At 51.5% G+C, this 13,444-nt stretch overlaps 6 protein-coding genes across 6 annotated transcripts; 3 read left to right on the top strand and 3 right to left on the bottom strand.

The window, feature by feature from the left end:
* Window positions 1–1,403: 1,403 nt before the first annotated feature.
* Window positions 1,404–3,245, bottom strand: SUB2 (Suppressor of the cold-sensitive snRNP biogenesis mutant brr1-1; the record flags this gene model as incomplete). The annotated part of the gene is made up of 5 exons (XM_051732749.1): window positions 1,404–1,710; window positions 1,762–2,122; window positions 2,172–2,588; window positions 2,749–2,892; window positions 3,014–3,245. The coding sequence occupies 5 exons, from the start codon at window positions 3,243–3,245 to the stop codon at window positions 1,404–1,406; spliced, it is 1,461 nt and encodes a 486-aa protein (XP_051587518.1).
* A 422-nt stretch (window positions 3,246–3,667) lies between these two features.
* On the top strand, window positions 3,668–4,207 carry J4E82_006491 (uncharacterized protein; the record flags this gene model as incomplete). The annotated part of the gene is made up of 1 exon (XM_051732748.1): window positions 3,668–4,207. One exon carries the CDS (start codon window positions 3,668–3,670, stop codon window positions 4,205–4,207), a length of 540 nt encoding a protein of 179 aa, XP_051587517.1.
* Window positions 4,208–5,072: 865 nt separating this feature from the next.
* On the bottom strand, window positions 5,073–6,975 carry J4E82_006490 (uncharacterized protein; the record flags this gene model as incomplete). Its single annotated transcript, XM_051732747.1, has 3 exons — window positions 5,073–6,261; window positions 6,313–6,731; window positions 6,781–6,975. 3 exons carry the CDS (start codon window positions 6,973–6,975, stop codon window positions 5,073–5,075), a joined length of 1,803 nt encoding a protein of 600 aa, XP_051587516.1.
* A 597-nt stretch (window positions 6,976–7,572) lies between these two features.
* On the bottom strand, window positions 7,573–8,630 carry J4E82_006489 (uncharacterized protein; the record flags this gene model as incomplete). The annotated part of the gene is made up of 3 exons (XM_051732746.1): window positions 7,573–7,813; window positions 7,864–8,403; window positions 8,584–8,630. The coding sequence occupies 3 exons, from the start codon at window positions 8,628–8,630 to the stop codon at window positions 7,573–7,575; spliced, it is 828 nt and encodes a 275-aa protein (XP_051587515.1).
* A 931-nt stretch (window positions 8,631–9,561) lies between these two features.
* J4E82_006488 (uncharacterized protein) lies at window positions 9,562–11,147 on the top strand (the record flags this gene model as incomplete). The annotated part of the gene is made up of 3 exons (XM_051732745.1): window positions 9,562–9,997; window positions 10,066–10,322; window positions 10,374–11,147. The coding sequence occupies 3 exons, from the start codon at window positions 9,562–9,564 to the stop codon at window positions 11,145–11,147; spliced, it is 1,467 nt and encodes a 488-aa protein (XP_051587514.1).
* Window positions 11,148–12,026: 879 nt separating this feature from the next.
* On the top strand, window positions 12,027–13,394 carry J4E82_006487 (uncharacterized protein; the record flags this gene model as incomplete). The annotated part of the gene is made up of 1 exon (XM_051732744.1): window positions 12,027–13,394. The coding sequence occupies one exon, from the start codon at window positions 12,027–12,029 to the stop codon at window positions 13,392–13,394; it is 1,368 nt and encodes a 455-aa protein (XP_051587513.1).
* Between the last annotated feature and the right edge of the window lie 50 nt (window positions 13,395–13,444).

Below are 13,444 nucleotides of genomic sequence, written 5' to 3'. Positions count from 1 at the left end.
AGGATGAACCTTTAGGCAAGATGGCGAACAAGCTCTGGCTCTGGCTTTTCGTCTGGCCATTTCGGACAAAACGGTTGTAACATGAGCTAATGTTTATTAGGTACGTAGCTTAATACTGTTGAATATTAAGAGATTTGAGATCTTGACATGATCAGTGACTCTGGAGACAGTTGCCTCGCCACGTTACAGTCTCGTGCAAACGTGACCTTAGAATCATGATAGGACTAGAAAGCCCTACCCAGAGTAGACCAGAGACAATTACAAAGATCTAAGTCTGGGCCAGAGCGCGCAAGTTCATTACCTCCATAAGTTTCAGGAATACTTTCTTGTGGTAAAGAACCGTTGTTGAGTTTGACATAATCACGACATTTGGATAACATATTGCGTCAAAAAAGAGTCTGATGATACCAGACCGCTGGTTCACGTCGATACCGCTTTGGCACCAAGCCATGTGGCGCCCCGGAAACACTACTCGAACCCTTATCCTGTTAGTTCGTACATTTGTTCGCCAATGATTCAAGACGCGACTTGGTAGCAAATGTATAGAACAAACAAATTAAGGGTCTACTCCCTACACATTGTTGTCCGCTGACTATGGGATCATGCCTGTCAGAGTCTCCAACAAAAACGCATACCCTTTGCCCGTACCAACTCTTTATCTCTGATGGGAGCAAACAAGCAAAGCTCCTCTCTGACCTGAACTTTTTTCTAAACTCAAACATATGAAATGTCTCAATACAAAACACAGCAGGTGCGGTCGCTCCACCGTGAACGTGAACTTGTTGAACAAAAGTAAATGCAACATCGCTATAATTAGGTGGCGAGAGCTATGAACCATTATACCTAACCTTCTCCTCTTTACTTCTCCCGCCCGCAGTAGCCCTTGAAACGAGATCTCCACCACTTGCTTTTACGATCACCCGAGCCGAAGACAATGGAGCCCAACCGAAACACCGCGTGTAAAGCAAAGAAAAACAAGATACACCGACGCGTACGAAGAAAGGCTAGAACGTCTGTCAGTGAAGATCACGTTATCAACAACTGTGCACAAAGTCGATTTTTCTCGTTGAGAAGAACACGTAAGCAAGCTATACAGGCGTTGTCAAAAAGTAGCAGCAACGGTCATGTAACTAGTCATGTTCGGACAACAGAGCTTATCATGGACGGGAGATGACATATCAATTTTTTCGTTTCCTCCCAGCGAGGCAATAGCTTCTCTGTTGCCTCTGAGAACTAAATTACAGAACAGACTTTAAAGCCAAGAACCACCTGCGCCGTTGCTTTCATGATCGTTGCAAAGCGGTTCTGCTTCGATCAACGACACCTATCGAAGTTCAATGGTGACTTTTTTGTCCAAAAGAAAACCGTTCCCGCACCCATCCGTCACTTGATCCAAGTGACCACTAGTTGTCCATATAAGTGCCGGAGTCGACACCGTTCTCCGGGAACTCGGGGAGCTCGACCTGGAAGCGCTCTTCGATCGACTTGAGGACAGCCTCGTCATCGGGGCTGCTCACGAACGAGATGGAGAGACCCTTGGTTCCGAAACGACCGGCACGACCGACACGGTGAAGGTAGGCGTCGGCCTTGTCGGGCATGTCGTAGTTGATGGCGACGTTGATACGCTCGACATCGATACCACGACCGAAGATGTCAGTGGAGACACAGATACGGGTCTGGAACTCCTTAAACTCCTTGTAGCGCTTGATACTATATACGAATTAGTATTGAGCCAGCAAGCGAAAACCGTCAAGTACATACCGCTCTTCTTGACTGATTCCGGAGTGGACAGCAGTGCTGGGGAAGTTGCACTCGCGAAGAAGCTTGTCGAGCTCAGAGCAGCGAAGAGTCGAACGGACGAAGATGATGACCTGGTTGAACTCCAAGCTGTCGAGAAGGTCGTTGAGCTTGCGGTTCTTCTCCTTCTCGTCAAGCTTCATGTAGTATTGCTGGAGACCGTGAAGTGTCAACTTCTTCTCGTCATCGACGTAGATCTCGAGCGGGTTCTGCATGAACTTCTTGCAGACAACGCGGACGTCTTTGTTGAGGGTGGCTGAGAACATCATAACCTGCTTGTGCTGGGGGGTAGCACGGAAGATGGCCTGGACATCGTTGCGCATGTCTGTGAAAGTGTTAGCAAGAATCAGCCGGGATGGAGAATGTATACTGACCGGGCTGGTCCAACATCTTGTCGCACTCGTCGAGGACGAAGTGCTTCAGGTTGGCAAGGCGAAGATGCCTGTCGCGTACGAGGGCGTTGATACGACCGGGGGTACCGACAATGATGTGGGGGTGAGTGTCCTTGTTGCTCAGGAGCTCGATGTCCTTCTGGACGGGAGTTCCACCGTAGAAGACACCGACCTTGACGTCTGGCAGGAACTTGGCGAAACGGTTGTACTCGTTGCGGATCTGGTAGGCCAACTCGCGAGTGTGGCACATGACCAGGATAGTAGCAACGCCAGGCTCAGGCTTCTCGTCCATCTGCTGGAGAGTTGCGAGAACGAAGACGGCAGTCTTTCCGAGACCGGACTTGGCCTGGCAGAGGACATCGTTTCCTAGAATGGCCTGGGGAATGGTAACTTGCTGGACTGTAGGGCACACGTTATGTCAGAAAGGTCTTTAAAGCGGTCGAAACGAAGCGTGGGAAGCGAAGCGTCCGTCCATCTTGAGCAGCCGAGGTATTCCATCTAGCGCGCGTGCCAGTCTGTCTGTCCTCCCCATACGCTCAAGGTGTGCCTCCTCTTGTACACCTGCACCATGCACTCCTCCTCGGAAACCAGTCCTTCGGGACCACGAAAGTGAGCCAATGGGCAGCACTAGGCTTCTTGATGCATATACCGCTGCGCACGCCATAATGCAGTGCGCGTCGACGCTCGTAGGTAGCGGAAGGCACTGGGTCCCTCGCCACTTCGCTCGTATATAGACAGACCAGGGCGCATTGTAGACAGAGCTCGTTTCGTAGATGGACAGACGCTTGTAGGTGGATAAGGCTGAGGGGAATTATTAGACTAACCCTCGGAAGGATGTTCGAAGCCACAGTCCGTGATTGCTCGTACGAGCTCGTCCTTGAGCAAGAAGTCGCGGAAACCGGTTGAGTGGATGCCGACGTAGCTGCCCTTCTTGTCGCCTGCAGCGTCACCAGCGGTGAGGCCGCCCTTGCTGGCAGCTGCGCTGCCGTTGGCGGGCGCATCAGTCGTCTGGATCTCCTCGTCGGAGTAGTCGATGAGATCTTCCTCGTGAGACATGATGAGTTATGTGTTGGGATAAGAGTGCTGGTGTCGTGTAGAGTTGGCGGTTGCGCGTGTCGCAAGGAAGGCTGCCAAACAAAGTGGAGTCGTGAGGGTGCCGAAGCGCGGTATTATACTAAAAGCTACGAAAAGAAGAGATCAGCAAGTGTTTCGCGAGTTCACAGTTATGCGAATTCGACGAGGTTGCTGAGGCGGTGGAGGTTCGTGGTGGGCGGTAGACAAGAGCGGTCGCTGGTCGCTGATGTCGAGGTAAAAAGCTCGGGGCGCCTTGCTGGGCGCTAGACTAGGCCGCAAACGGACGGCGCTGAATCACGAACCATGTTTGCGAGCAGCACCTACATATCCTTGTCCCTCTCGTTATTCACCAGTGAAACGACAAGTTCACGCATAAAGAATCGAACGGTAGCACGGGTATCATCATGAGCAAAGCCAAGGCGCCAAAATCAAAGGGCATGCCCAACAAGCACCTGCATGCTCGCTCTACTTTTCTCTACCAAGCAGCCACATACCTGACTCTGCAAACGGCCACCCAAGACGAGTTTGCCATTGATGTCGCACAAGACAAAGAAAGTCCTCCCCACGCTGCGCCCGCGACCCGACGACATTTACCGCTCGCACTCGAGCTTGGATCCGACCTTCAGCAAGTATCGCGAAAAGGTCAGCTACGGCTCGCTGTCGATTTGAAGCGCTCCATGTGCAAGAGCTGTAACACCGTTTTGATTCCTGGACGTACTGTTAGTCAGACAATCGAAAACCCGAGCAAGGGTAGCAGGAAGCCCTGGGCAGATGTTCTTGTCGTTACTTGCCTTATTTGCGGTGGCAAGAAGCGGTTTCCAGTAGGCGCAACAAAACAACTCAAGAAGCCTAAAAGGATGACCACTTCTACAATTCCGTTGTCAAAATCTGCTTCGGAAGATGGTCGACAATCAGACACTACCCTGGTCACGGGTACTGATTGAATCAACTCCACGTTGTGGTTCACATCCCTCATTCGCTACATGAACGACTAAACTATGGGTTCGGAGCACCTTTCAAAGGGCCTTTAGCTCTTTCTCACGCTTCTTTCACCGCAAGAGAAGTCACGAACTATATTGCGGCAAACCGTGGATAATGCTGTAAACGACACTGGACTGCTCTTGCTGCTTTTACAAGCGTAGTTGCGCCACGCACGACCAATTCTAGCGTAACTTGAAGTGCACTATTTGGATCCCGTAGCTGGCATATTGCCACCTAGCCTGAGCAGGCGTGTTATTCAAGCTAACGATGATAAGGTGGGAGATCTCATGGCAGGCATAACGATGCTAGCAACGAAGCTCAGCAAGCGACCAGAAATCAATATCAAGTTGTAATATTTGCGCTTCGAGAGAAAGAGCCCCAAGATGTTCCAAAGTCACGTAGGCTGCCAGCCATCTTCGCCAACTTTGGTCTGAATCTGTTGCTCTACGTCGACCTTGTGATTGACGAGATCCGTAAGTGGTCAGGCGTTGGAACAATTGCAAGTAATGTGCCAAGTACATGCTAGTGTTGCGCCAGCAGTTCAAGGAGCAGGTGGCTTGGGTGAGACGAGGGGAAGAGTGGAGTGTCCGCCTTCAATGTTGATGGTGTTTGCTGGATGATCTAGATCAAAACTTCCCAGAAGGAGATTAGATACCCTTATGCTACTTTTCAGATGAATCACTTCTCCAAGATTAAGGTATAGACAAGAGCCGATACTGAACAGTCTCCGCACTTCAATACATACGATTTACTGTTCATGTCGAATGACGGTGTCATACTATTATCTATATACTATCTTCGTCTAAGCACATCTTACACCGTCACTATCTACAAGCCTAACACACCCCTCAATCCCCTAACCTTGCCCCTCAAATTTCCATAACCCAACCAAACAATACCCTCAGCCATCTTCCACGCCTTCTCCCCAGCACCCTCTCCCTGCAACGGAATATCCATTGGCGGCGGGATTCCTGTCTTGATCCCTGCCCAAGCCCACCGGTCCCTCGTAATACTCTTCATATTACAAAGACTCCTCAGTCCCTCCTTGCCAGCAAACCTCCCATATCCACTCCCCTTTGTACCCCCAAACGGCATCTGAACCATGTAGTATACAGCAAAGTCGTTTACAGCAACCATGCCGGCTTGTAGAGATTGAACAACGAGTTCGAGGTCGCGAGTCGAAGAGCCGAAGACCGAGGAGCCGAGAGCGTAAGTGGTGCTGTTGGCAATGGAGATGGCATCTGCGACAGATTCGGCGCGCATGAGGAGGAAGACGGGGGCGAAGAGTTCGGTTTGGGCAATCGCCATGGAGGGCGTGACGTCGGCGATGAAGGTAGGAGTGAAGTAGTGGCCTTGGGGATAGTCGGGGTGGGAGTAGCGTTTTCCACCTGCGAGGAGGCGGGCGCCGTTACTGACGGCGTCTTGGATGAGGTTTTCGAGCTTGGAGTAACTTGCATCGGATATGGATGCACCGATATCGATGGGTCTGTCTGGAGAGCTGTTGAGTACGGATCCTGGGCGGAGCGCGCGGATCTTAGGTGTGAGGTACTCGATGAAGCGGTCGTAAACTTTGGGTAGGGCGATGACGCGCTCGATGCCGATGCAGTTCTGACCTGCAGACTGGAAGGTACCACGCATGAGGATGCTGGCTATGCGCTTAAAGTCGCTGTTGGAGATGTCATCCAAGACTATGGCTGGGTCTTTGCCGCCTAGCTCCACGCAAACTGGTGTCAATGCCTTTGCCGCTGAAGCGCAGACATGGTGCGCTACTGGTCGCGATCCGATGAAGGTTATGTGTGATATTGACGGGTGTGATGTGAGGTGGTCGGCAACGTCAGGCCAACAGACGACAGATTGGACAATGTCGGGCGAGTGGCCGCATGCTTCAAGGGCGCGAGTAGCAATCGAGGCGAAGTACGATGAGGACCAGGCAGTCGCCTCAGAGCCTTTGACGATAATGGCGTTACCGGCGAAGACAGAGGCGATTACGGGACTTATGAGGTTGTGGAAGGGGTAGCTGTTAGGATGTTAGACGTGTCAACCAATTCCAGCAGCGCTTGGTACTCACTTCCAGCTCACGCAAGCTGCGACAACACCCAGCGGCTCGTATACGACCTCATTCCACTTGTACATCATGAGGAAGTTGGTGTCTCTCCTCTCGGACTTCAAGCTCTTCTCCCCATGCTTGATTGTCCACCTCAGCTTCTCTACCGTCACCAGTATCTCGCCCAGAGCCGCGTCCACCATAGTCTTGCCCGAGTCCAGACATGCCACCCTCGCAATTTCCTCTTGGTTTTCGAGGATAAACTTAAGCATAGTGCGCAGCACCTTGCGACGTCTGAGGAAGCTTGTCTGAGCCCATTGTACCTGCGCGGCTTTGGCTTTGGCGATTGCGCGGTCGATACCGTCGGCCGTAGAGGGGTTGATGCGCCCAAGAGCTTCACCGGTTGCAGGGGCGTAGCATTGGATCAAGGATGAGCCTGATACCTACTACAAGTCAGTTGCCGTCTCTGGAATGGATATGGTGTATACGAACCTTCAATTGAGGCTTCTCGAGCACCTGGCCCTTCCATCCTTTCTTGGTTTGCTCAGGCGTGTCAATAACATACTTGACAGGTTCCTCGGGATCCGCGCGACAAGTAAACCAAATGAGAGAGAGCGCAGCTACCCAGAGCGTGCCGTAGAATACGACAGCAAAGTCATTGTCAGCGCGTGCGGTGATGCGGTCCATGTTGGCTGACGACGGGCTGACGGCCAGATCTCACGTGTCCGAGAAAGTCGCATCCTGGCTCTGGACCCTGAATGGCGATCCAACGCTAAGGCGCGTGGTCATCTGAAACCTGGTTTCCTATTTCAAACGACCATGGCAAACTTCACCGAACGAATCACTTCTCCATATAAATGCCATCAGCCATCTCTCCTCAACTAGACCCGGTCAGACATGCCCGAGCGAATTGGATATCTCTTCCTCCTTACGCTCTTGGGCAACTTGGAAGAAGCGTTGATTATAGTGGAAAGAGTCCCGTAGCCAATCAGCGCATTCTTGCGCGCTGAGTAGTCGTCCATACGCTTCTATGATAAGATGCATGAGCCGAATCTTCGCCTTCATCAGATGCTAAGAGCTGCTGTGTTATCGTTGTTCCCCTTATCAACCGTATGTTCTGTCGTGGATCACGAAATGTTTAGCAGCAAGAGTAAATGTATCACTAGTGCCATTCATCGTACATATCTGACGTAATATATCATTCATCCCTCATGAGTACCATTTGCTATCCGTACAAGTCGTCTCTCTCCCGCTACCCTCGATAAACCAAACCCCTGAACGCGCTCATCGTGCGTTGTTTTTGGGCGCCTCAAGTGGCGCGCCCTCAGGTGTGGTGTAGCACCTGGTCATACCACCGTCGATGACAAAGTCGGTACCATTGACGAAGCTGCTCTCATCGCTGGCGAGGAAGAGAACACCCTGGGCCTGCTCGACGGCCTCACCAAAGCGGCCAGTGGGGAAGTGGACTTCGCGACGGTGACGCTTAGCTTGGTCGTCACCAAGCCAGTCCTGCAAGAGTGGTGTGCTATTGCTGTTAGTGGTCTGCGATATCATGTCGTTCCGGAAAGAACGTACTTCAATGGTGCTGGGCACAGCGCATTGAATCTGAAGCCCTCACGTGCGTGAACCATTGCCAACTCCCGTGTCATGGCTAATACGGCACCCTTGCTGGCTGTGTATGCAAGCTGTGGTGTTGCGCTACCCACCAAGGCGACGACACTTGCGGTGTTGATAACACTTGTCTTCTTCTTGCCGTTCTTCCTGAAGCTGTTGACTGCGTGCTTGCAGCCGAACCATACACCCTTGACGTTAATAGCTTGTGTCAGATCCCAGATCTTCTCGGGTGTGTTGACAGCATCGTCATCATCGGCGTGCATTATACCTGCGTTGTTGAACAGGACATCCAGACCACCCCATGAGTCCACGTGCTCGACCATGGCCTTTACATCGGCCTCCTTGGAAACATCGGTAATCTTGGTCTCAACCTTCTTGGCCTCTGGGACTATCTCTTTCAGCTTGGCCGAAGCCTTCTCCAGCGCCGGGCCGGAGATATCGCAGAGGAGAACATTGGCGCCCTCGCGAGCAAAGAGGATGGCGGTCTCGAGACCGATGCCGCTAAGTGTCGTTAGTGGGCAGTTGGGCGTCGCAGCATGATTTTGTGGATGCTCTTGGCTCCCAGATCAATGAATATGAAAGATGGCGTTGAAGCCCTCAAAGGAACATGGGTACATGACAGATTATTGTATGGAATACCAATAGAAAATGTGCTGTGGTACGTGCGGGATCGGTGCTTACCCAGCGCCTCCAGTGATGATGCAGTTCTTGCCTTCAAGACGACCCATGTTGAATGTTTGGTCTGGTTATTGTGCTGGTACAGGTGTAGTAAAGGTGCTGTAATGGGGTCAATGGATATCGAGCGCAAAGCAAAGTTTTGTGGAAGCTGTAGAAATATGACTAATATTTACTAGAGAAAGCGTCATGAGGACAGCACTCCGCTCCGACCGTGAATGGGGAAGGTTTGCCAAATGCGCAAACAGTCTGAACGGTCTCCACACTTACCTATGAATCGGACTTTCCAGTGCGAGTGGGCGTATGAGGCGCGTGTCGGGATCCAGAGTGCGAAGAGAGGAAGATGATGAACGGGTAGTCTCGGACAGCTAAGGTAGTCATTCAGACAATCCAGGGTCCCGAAATCGGCCCATTGCATTGATAGGATGGACCATGATAAGGGCTATCGGGTTGGCAGCTGTCATCTTCGGGCAATTTGCAAAGGGGCGGTGGGCAGGTGCACGATAGCAGCCTCGCTTCAACAGCCATGGTGCACGATATATGCCCCAAACGGCCGTCATGCGGAAAGACAGTGTAGGGCTGACTACCCCGCCATGATGGATGACGTGTGTGCTCCCTTGTCTTTTCGATATCGGCGCATCATCACGGTTGTCGCATAGGGGTATATTTTGGTCGCATTGGGAGATACAGAGGATGTCGCGTAAGGGAGATAACCCACGTGTGACTATGCAATATATAGCCTGTGAGCGCATGCAGGAAACAGGGCTATGATGTCGTTGGATGCATCTGTCGCAGCCCGCATTCCGATCGCCCCTCATTGGCCCACCTAAGCTCTATCGCACTCCAACCGTCACGAGCCGTTAAGCTCGATAGCTGCCCCAAACCTGATTGCGCGGCCATACTTGTTCCTCTGTAAGATACTCCTTTGTCTGCAGTCGTAAGCTTCAACAGCATACGTTCCTTCCACATCCCGCACTCACCACCATGGCCGCCGAATTCGATGCCTCCACGCTGACGGCCGAACAACTGCCCGAGCTGCTTAAAAATGACATCGCGGTCAAAGTCGCGGGCATCGATGTCGACGGCGTGTTGCGTGGAAAGCTCATGGCCAAGAAGAAGTTCCTCAGCATAGCCAACGACGGCTTCGGCTTCTGCAGCGTCATCTTCGGATGGGACATGCATGACCAGACCTACTTCAAGGAACTGGCCATCTCGAACAAGGAGAACGGGTACCGCGACTTGCTCGCCATACCAGACCTGACCTCGTTCAGGAGGATACCTTGGGAGGACAACATACCCTTCTTCCTCATCAGTTTCCATGACCCAGACACCAAAGAGACCCTTAGCGCATGCCCAAGAAGCCTGTTGAAACGCGCTGTTGATAGGCTGAAGGAGAATGGATATGGTGCCATGGCTGGAGGTGAGTCCGTTGCCAATAGAAGAGCGGGTGCTGCGCGTCGTCAATGAAGCTGATGTGTAATGGTGTAGCTGAGTACGAGTTCTACCAATTCCGCGCACCTCAGAGCCACGATGGCTCAGAGAAAAACACGTCGAGCACCGCCGTCTTCCTGCGCGAGAACCCCGTAAACTCGCTTCCAAGTCTTACCGAAGGCATGTTCGGATATAGCATCACGCGACCCGTCCACAACCAAGAATACTACTACGGCATCTTCAACACATGCGCCCAGTTCGGCTGTGGAATTGAAGGGTGGCATACAGAGTCCGGGCCAGGTGTCTTTGAAGCGGTAGGCATATCAGACTAGTTGGTACGGCTGAAGTCGACTGACATGACACAGGCTCTCGAATTTGGCGAAATTCAAGCAATGGCAGACAAAGCCTCGCTGTTCAAGCTTGTCGTCAAGTCTCTCGGATCCAAATTCGGCATAACACCATGCTTCATGGCTAAACCGCGCGAGGGTCTCCCTGGAAACAGTGGACATATGCATGTCTCCATCGTAGATAAAGAGGGCAAGAATCTGTTCTACCGAGGTGAAGAGGACAAGAACGCGCCATACTCAGACATCCGGTATCTTTCAGACCTTGGCCGACATTTCCTAGCAGGATTGATCGACGGTCTTCCTGATATCATGCCTATCCTAGCACCGAATGTCAACAGCTACAAACGGTTGGTAGAAAACTTCTGGGCACCCGTCACCGTATCCTGGGGTCTCGAGCACCGCGCTGCTTCCATCCGCCTCATCTCTCCCCCTACCTCATCCGGTAAGGCCACGCGCTTCGAAGTCCGTGTACCAGGCGCAGACACAAACCCGCACTTCGTTCTTGCTGCAATTCTAGCCCTCGGCTGGCGAGGTATTGAGAAGAAGATGGAGATCGGCATACCGCCTCTGGGCAAGGGCGAAGACGTTGGTGGAGAAGCGGACAAGGGTGAACGACTGGCGAAGAGCTTGAAAGAAGCGACTGAACGATTTATGAGAAAAGAGAGCGTTGCAAGAGAAGTTTTCGGCGACCAATTCGTGGACCACTTTGGTGGGACTAGGCAACATGAGATTAGGCTCTGGGATGAGGCTGTGACAGACTGGGAAGTCAGAAGATATATCGAGACGGTATAATCTCCCTACACGACTACAATCGAAGAAAGATGGAAGAGATGGGACCCATGACAAGGTGACCTACTCTTAATATGAAGATACCAGAATCCTATCCGCGATACGCGTTTTCCCTCATCAATCAATGCCGTTTCCAAGAGTTGCATTCAATACTAGTCCCGGAAGTCTAGACACACAAGGGAATATAACCGGTAGATATTCCCGGTTGCGTCGTTAGCGGCAACCTGAACTCACACTACACATGCAACTACTCGATCCTTCCAAGCTTCACTAGAACACACAAAGTTACACTTCGGCGGGCACTGCGCCGAAAACTTGAAGTCTGGGGTAGATCGTCGCTCACGATGCGGAAGTACTTGTTTGCGGGTACAATTATCCGTCTGGTCGTGCATTTAGCCAAGGGAGTATTTAAACAGATGTTATGATGAATCTCGTGCATGCGTCTGCATCATATAGAAACCAAGATGAAGGCAGTCAGCTTCATAGCGGCATGTTTCGCCGCGCAGGCAAGTGCTGCAGCAACAAAGCACGTCAATACTGCACTATCTCCAAGTGCGTTCGACTAAGCCATCAGACTCGGCAATTTGGCGCTTTTTACTAACAATTGCTGTTCAGATGCTCAAGATCTCTTCGACTGGTCCATGCATATTCAAGATAATCGCTACGATGCATCCTACAACTTCATCCAATACTCCGATAAAGGACCATAGTCTGTTCGTTTCACAGCTTGGTATGTAGCTGGACTGCTTCATAGAAACCAAGGAGACGATGTAAAGCATGCAGAAGCCTCCATCAGGAACATGTATGTAAATTGCATATGGGTGCAGAGAGAAGGAGAGCAAAAACGGAGGCTAACAATGCGACAACAGACTGGCTTGTCAAATGATAGACGACTTCGACGCTCCATGGTACGGAACATACAAACTATCTCCTGACCAACCCGATCCAACACCCGATTCTGGTTTATACCCGCCAAAGATATACACGACCTACGATCCTAACTGGCGCGACTTCATTGGCACCCAGCTCATCCAAATTCTCTCAGAATTCCCGCACTTGCTATCCGCTCCACTGATAACTTCGATCGAGGATAGCCTCGAAATAGCGGCTGTGGGTAGCATGCGGAGAAATGGATCTTACCCCACTGAAGACGATAACCTGACGATTGGGTATACGAATCCGGCTATGATGCGCGCTCTACTCTGCGAGTACATTGGTATGAGGAGGCAGAATAGCACATTTACTTCCTTCGCCGAAGACCAGGGAAGGCAGATATTAGAGCTGTTTCAAAGAGAAGGAGCAGAGACGTTGAGCGAGTACAATGCGCCAACGTATTACGGTATCGATGTCTGGGCTTTGGGAGCGCAGATAAAATACGGGGGTAGCAACTCTAGTATGACGACGGCTGCTCACTACATTCTGCCTAGGATGATGGGTGATTTGGCGGAGCATTATAATGGATATTTGGGCAATGTCGTAGGGCCGTACGATAGAGCTTATACGAGGGATATCACGCAACATTCTGCTGTCTTGTCGTTGGTTCTGTGGGGTCTTTGGGGGAGGGAGAAGACTACGCAACCGAAGAAGATGGAGAGTGATTTGTTATTCGATGTTGCGCAGGGGGCGGCTATTGCCCTTGTTCTTGACGGTGTTAAGCCGCTACTGCCTGCGGGTGTGGAAGAGGCATTTACTACAAGGGACCTCGTGGGGGAGTCAAGATGGCTGAATCGAACGGTTTATGACGACCTTGACGGAGGAGAAGCGAGGGTTGTGACAAGTTGGATTAGCAAAGAGCTGATGATTGGTGGACAGCAGCTTGACGAGGAGGAAAATAGAGGGGATCAATTCGTTCCTGCTATCGTTCACTGGGCGGGGGATAAGGAGCATAAGCCTTATCCGCTTAACACCTTCTTCTCCCTCTATCCATCCGCATCATCAATCCACGCCGTCGCCTCGCCGAACCACCTCTCCGTCAGCTACCCCAATCGCACGCAAGAGGGAAGCGATATCTTCACGTTTGCACTGTCGAACGTGCCGCCTAGTTGGACGCTGGGTACTGGAAGACGGATAATGGGCTTTGAGAATTTGCCGTGTGTAGAGATTGAGGTTGAGGCTGAGGGATTGGTGAAACAAAACGTGACGTATGGTACTGCGCTGAGGAACCACTTGTTTTACAACATTTCGTATGTGGTTCCTGAGGAGTTCCAGGGTGTGCCGAAGGTGGAATTAGATATCAAGTATACCTGCTAGCTCGTAGGCATCTAGAAGGGCTCTTCTGTCGAAGAGACATTTGGGCTTAA

This window comes from Alternaria postmessia (assembly GCF_024291825.1).
Source record: "Alternaria postmessia strain BMP 2775 chromosome Unknown scaffold_38, whole genome shotgun sequence".
NCBI lineage: Eukaryota > Fungi > Ascomycota > Dothideomycetes > Pleosporales > Pleosporaceae > Alternaria > Alternaria postmessia.
This window is presented reverse-complemented; position numbering and strand designations above follow the sequence as displayed.